The following is a 5,568-nucleotide window of genomic DNA, read 5'->3' as shown; positions in this document are numbered from 1 at the left end:
ATTTATAACTCTGCACTGTAACAAGAACAAGGTTCTTGTTATAGTCTGGTTTCTTACCAGCAGGATTCCCCAGCATATAGCACTGAGTTCATTAAACTTTTATTTCTCATTTCAAGCAGCCATGTATTAGCAGACGACTTTACTTCCAAATACATCATTGCTAGAGCAATATGTGTATGATTCAAGCTGAAACTATTCTTTGACATTGGTAGAGACTACTTTAGCAAGGAAAACTCATGCTGTTGTTGTTTAGAGTTGCTTTGTTTACCTTTCATTTTGATTATAAGGGTAGAACAAAGCATATTTTGATTGTAAAAGATAAATTGTAAAATTTCATTACTGCAATAAGGTCTTTATGATACTGATTATGTACTAATGATATGTATCTGTTTTCTTTTGTGTAAACAGTGCAAGAAGGAATCTTGAAGAAAGGAGGGAGTCTGTTACATCAGTTTACAAAGTGGAGTTAGAGGTCTCATCACAGACAGCCAACAGTCATGAAGCTGGAGAAGTCGAGTAGCAGTGCAAGTTTCACCAATGGTGATGCCGCAGACAAGCCCAGCACCTACCATTCCTGGCTGCAGAGCCGTGGGGTGTGGTTCTCCTACATCACTGGAGTCTACTGTATGCACCTGTTGCTTCTCAGTCTGCCCTTCTTCAGTGTTAGCACTGTCTGGACTCTGACAAACACCTTGCACAGTGTGGTGAGTCTTTGCCTCTCGATGTATCACCACCTTGCACAGTGTGGTGAGTCTTTGCCTCTCGATGTATCACCCTCATCCTGAGTGCAATCCTTTGAGAGTTGGGAGGGTGTTCATACCACGCAGAGTCAGTGGTAGGAGCACTTCTCCTGCTTACCATACAGTGCAGTAGATGTCTGAAATACATGACATTACACAGACATGCTGTGCACGCTTCAGCTAGATTGCAACTGATTGACAAATTAATTCCCCTTCATGGACGTACATAAACATTGATTATTCACTGACAGTTTTAGTCGTAGTCATGATTAAAAATCATCAGCATACATACTTGGGTCAGCCTGCTAGAACTGGCTAAACACAGTGTTTGCCAGGGATGGTTAGTGTATCATCAGGCTGGGGGCCTTCTGGTGCACGCTTTCCAACATTAACCCATTGAGGACGGTTTGATTTTGCTACAACATGCATTTCCCACAGACGCTTGCCCGAGTATACCAAGGGCTCATCCTCAATGGGTTAAGCAGATTTTTATATGAACACCATTTGGCCAAAGAAGATTGTCTGTCAAACTATAGTTCTACCGGTATACAAGTTTAGACACGGCTGAAGGAAATTGAAACATTCTAGTTGTGTCCTTGAGTATCAAAAATGCCTGTCTGCTGTAATTTTCTTTAGTCAGTTTAGACTTTGAAAAAGAGTGTAAAATTGAACAAGTTTTTTCATTACCTTGAATTCTTTGTAAAGGTACTTAATATCATTTTGTTATTTGAAGCTTAATCAAGCTAATTCATGCTAAAGACCTCTTCCCCCAGCTGTGTTGATCATATTAGGGTTGCCATCTTTCCTACAACAGATAACACAGATTTATCAAGATATATAATATTTAGAAGGGACTCTGTGACTTAAGCTGGATACAGTGCAGGCTTTACTCCCAGCTGTGATGGTCCGTGACTGATGGAAGAACAGGGAGCCCCTTTCTGACAGGTGTCCTTACATATGTGTCCATGTAAGATGTTACTTTCTCTGTATGAACAAAGAATGAATGGCACCTTCAAATGAAGGAGAGATTATTCATTTCATATTCTGCATCATATGTGAACAAAAGAAGCAGTGATTTTATGAATGCACAATAAAAGGTTCCATTCTCTCCCCTTGTCTGTTTCTAGGTAACTTACTTCTTCTTCCACCATGTGAAGGGCTCCATCTGGGCTGACAGCCAGGGTAGTGAACGTTATCACACTCAGTGGGAGCAGATTGACAACGGGGAACAGTTCACTGCCACCAGGAAATTCCTCACTCTTGTTCCTGTCGTCTTGTAAGTTACCAGCCAGCAACATCTTCTGTCCAATATGGCATGGTGAAAGGAGATTTAGAATGGAATAAGAAATTACTACCATGTGATCTGGTTGCTAAACACACAAATTATTAGCTCACTTTTCATTTCATTTCATTTCATTTCAATATATTTTCATATTTCTCATATGTATCACAATAAAGTGATACGAAAATTATGCAAAACATAAACTGGATGAGACTTCATCGGAATGTACAAAAGTTTGTTTTGGTGTAAGCACAAGGTCTGTATACATACGAATTGAACTGAGGTCATGATGCGAAAAATATGATGGGGCCTGTGTAAAAGTATTAGCTTGTACAGCCCAATTTTAGCCCAATTTTGAATCTTAAACTTCAAGAACTGCTTGTAGATATTAAGATGTAGAGTTTATAGAAGACACAAACATTGTATCCAATGTTTGTGTCTTCCTTGCTGATGGTGGATAGTGCCCCATTGCTCTCCTTCCTTTTCCCTTTCTACCACAACTGGCAGTTGTCTGGATGCCGAGTTTTCCTCTTCTCCCTGCAAATCTTAAGATTACTGTCTAAAGTCTGAACCTGATCAGTTGTAGTGTACAACCTGTTGTGGAAAGATAGGAACAATCCAGGCCTTCTGTGCCCATGCAGCTGGCACCAATGGTGAAGATTCCTCTTCAAACCTGTGTTGGTGCCAGCCTGTTTTGGTCCATCGATTTGTTGTGGCTGATCTTTACTTGCCTGGTCACTCCTCCCAGTTGAGGTATCAAGAATCAAAGTGAAATGAACTGCACTTAACTTTGATTTGAAAGAGGCCGGTATTTCATTCTTTCCATCATAGGTGAAACATATGGTGCAGAACTGGTTTATCCAAAATGTGCTTTTATTTTCATGAATGTTGGAGTCCAGTGCTATTTGCAAATGTAACTACGTGCAGAAATATTAACTCTGATCCTGACATGAATGCTACATGCACCTGCACATTTTTCAGTCTGTTAATGTACTCCACAATAACAAATTCAACCACTCACAAAACTCTGGAAGTCCTGACTCACCAAAAATTAGCCTTCCTAAATATATGATATATTCAACAGCAGGCTGAGTGAGCCATGAAAGCAGTCCCTTTAGGTAGAAGAGAATCTGTGTAACCTTTCTAATCTTTATAATCTCCTCACCAACAGGTTCACATAGTGTCTGAATTGCTTGCAATAGTCACTAGATTATAATCCCTCGTTTCCTGTTTGGATACTTGGCCAAGCATATTCATAAGCTTAGTGTCTTGTGTCATGACAGTGCTATATCCATATTGTACTACGACCATCATAGGCTGGTGTAGTACAAAAAAACTCCTCTGCTTCTTAGTTACTTTCTCATCTTATCTGCCTGCAATGACAATAGCTTTCATCTGACATATAATTCCCCTCCCCAAAAATATGTCATAAGGAGTAACTAAACTAAATTTCCAATTTATATCCCCAAATCACAATCATGATTGACAGATCTTACCATGTGATGGTCCACTGTCCATAACCTCAGACTGAACAGCATTTGTTAAAATAAAACCATCCTATGTAACCATATTATGTAACCTCTCTTTTGTTATATTGTTTCTCAGTGTGAATCTGTGTAGCATTCATCCCGATGACAATGGTTATTGTAGGATAGAAATAACATCGTTGATTCTCTATGCAACTGTTACACTATTATTCACATTTTTTCTTCTGTCTACAGATTTTTCCTGGCAAGTTTCTACACAAAGTACGGCTTCAACCACTTTTTGGTGAACTCAGCGGCCCTTCTCCTGGCCCTTGTCCCAAAGCTGCCGATGTTCCATGGATTCAGGCTGTTTGGCATCAACAAGTATTGAGTACACTGTGAGTTCTTGGTGCCCCTGTGAATGAACAATGTAACACACATCACAGCTGAGACTTGGACAAGTGAACTGCAAGCTGTGATGACAGAGCTCAAAGACAGTCAAAGGAAAATTTTTCTATCGATGAAGAGATGTTTGTTTCAAATGGATTTCATGGAAATGAAACATACATCTGGTTCATGTTGGACTGGTGTGTTCTTGTATTCTGCATCATTTGAATCGAAGAGCCTACAGATTGGCATATGACATTCAAGACATGATGATCAAATGGCATTTTTGGATATGGAATTATGGTTGCAATTGTTTGTGCTATATCTCTATTGAATGCTAACAGAAAAAAAAATACAAAGAAAAGATTTCTTCAATTGTCATTTGTAAAGTTACATGCAGCTCTCTTAGAGAGAATAACATGATAGAACTTCAAGTTATAGCATAAACATAATGTTTCACAGTATTTTAGTATATGACCAAAATCTTGGGGCATGTGGTCCAACAAATGCAAGGACAGTAAAAGAATATGATCCAGTTAACAAAATTGGAAGAGTGCCTTCCTTTCTTACTTCATAGTATGAGATTATGTTAACCTTGATTGTCTTGAGCAATGTTGGTGATACCAAGGGCTGTTCCCAGATTGACAGACCACATAAAGGAATTGGTTGAAGTGAGGATTCAGCTTTTTACTTTTTGTGAGATACTTAGAAACCACTTCTTGAAATGTTGAAGAGCTTACAATTCTGAGAGGAATTCAAAGTTTATTTTATGAAAATCAGGTTTGAAATGACTGTGATATCCAAAACCAAAGTAAAACAAAGTGGTCCTCATAAAAAATGGGTCCCACCTTTTACTGGGATTGCTTTGTTTCGGATATCACAGTCATTTCAAATCCAGTCTTCATCAAATAAACTTTGAATTCCTTCTAGAATTTCATACTCTTATATTTCATGAGAGGTTTCTCATTTTCTCAAAAATATCATCATCAAAAAACGATGCAAACAGCAGCCCCATCTCAAGCGAAACTTTACCATCCCTTTAAAGTTGACTGATCGATTTGCTACTGGATCCATCTGTCCATTGAAGGAGAGTGACCTGTGAAGGGACATGGCATGTGATGAATGTCTTTTCTTCTTTGCTTCTTCTCTGCCCAGATGTGTAACCAACTTGTGGGGGACTTTAAGGTTTCTGTGTGAATTATTGTGAGATTACTATTATCATTACTATTTTTATTTTTTTCATTTTTTGAGGCTAGATGAAAAACTCACATTGTTTGAAAAACAGTGAGGCATTAAGATAGAAAAAGTCCATTCCCAGTTGCTTCCTTGTTTACATGTATGCAGATGGAAATGAGTGAAAGGATGATTAAAAAAAATATATAAGAAAGTGGTAAAACAGTTTGAGGTGTTCAGGTTTCATATGACAAGGAGCTAAATCACTTGCACCTATGTACATACAAGCACTCTATCTTATGCACACAGTGCCCCCAGGATGCCCACCTGTCCTACTTACACTTTGCAGAGAATGTGTTAAATGTTTTAATAAGTCATTTTCCTGGAACAGATTTGAATTTAAACATTAAGATAAAAATGCTGTTAATGATGGGACTGTATCCCATGTCGGTCGGTGAAGTGTGTCATAGCCAATATACCATTGTCACACAACATTATAAAGTCGAGCAGAAATGTAATG

The 5,568-nt window shown here is 38.5% G+C and overlaps 1 protein-coding gene across 1 annotated transcript; it reads left to right on the top strand.

The window, feature by feature from the left end:
- Positions 1-412: 412 nt before the first annotated feature.
- Positions 413-4,830, top strand: LOC140244101 (ORM1-like protein 2). The gene is made up of 3 exons (XM_072323747.1): positions 413-704; positions 1,868-2,016; positions 3,744-4,830. The coding sequence occupies exons 1-3, from the start codon at positions 498-500 to the stop codon at positions 3,877-3,879; spliced, it is 492 nt and encodes a 163-aa protein (XP_072179848.1). The 5' UTR covers positions 413-497; the 3' UTR covers positions 3,880-4,830.
- Positions 4,831-5,568: the final 738 nt, after the last annotated feature.

Source organism: Diadema setosum, chromosome 20 (genome assembly GCF_964275005.1).
Source record: "Diadema setosum chromosome 20, eeDiaSeto1, whole genome shotgun sequence".
NCBI classification, from domain to species: Eukaryota; Metazoa; Echinodermata; class Echinoidea; order Diadematoida; family Diadematidae; genus Diadema; species Diadema setosum.
Note: the sequence above shows the minus strand (reverse complement) of the source record. Positions and strands in the feature narration are given on the sequence as shown.

Excerpts from the sequence above, each read along its gene's own strand:
- LOC140244101 (XM_072323747.1), top strand. The coding sequence starts at position 498 with ATGAAGCTGGAGAAGTCGAGTAGCAGTGCAAGTTTCACCAATGGTGAT. Across the intron at positions 705-1,867 it reads CAAACACCTTGCACAGTGTG|GTAACTTACTTCTTCTTCCA; the intron begins GTGAGTCTTTGC and ends GTCTGTTTCTAG. Across the intron at positions 2,017-3,743 it reads ACTCTTGTTCCTGTCGTCTT|ATTTTTCCTGGCAAGTTTCT; the intron begins GTAAGTTACCAG and ends TTCTGTCTACAG.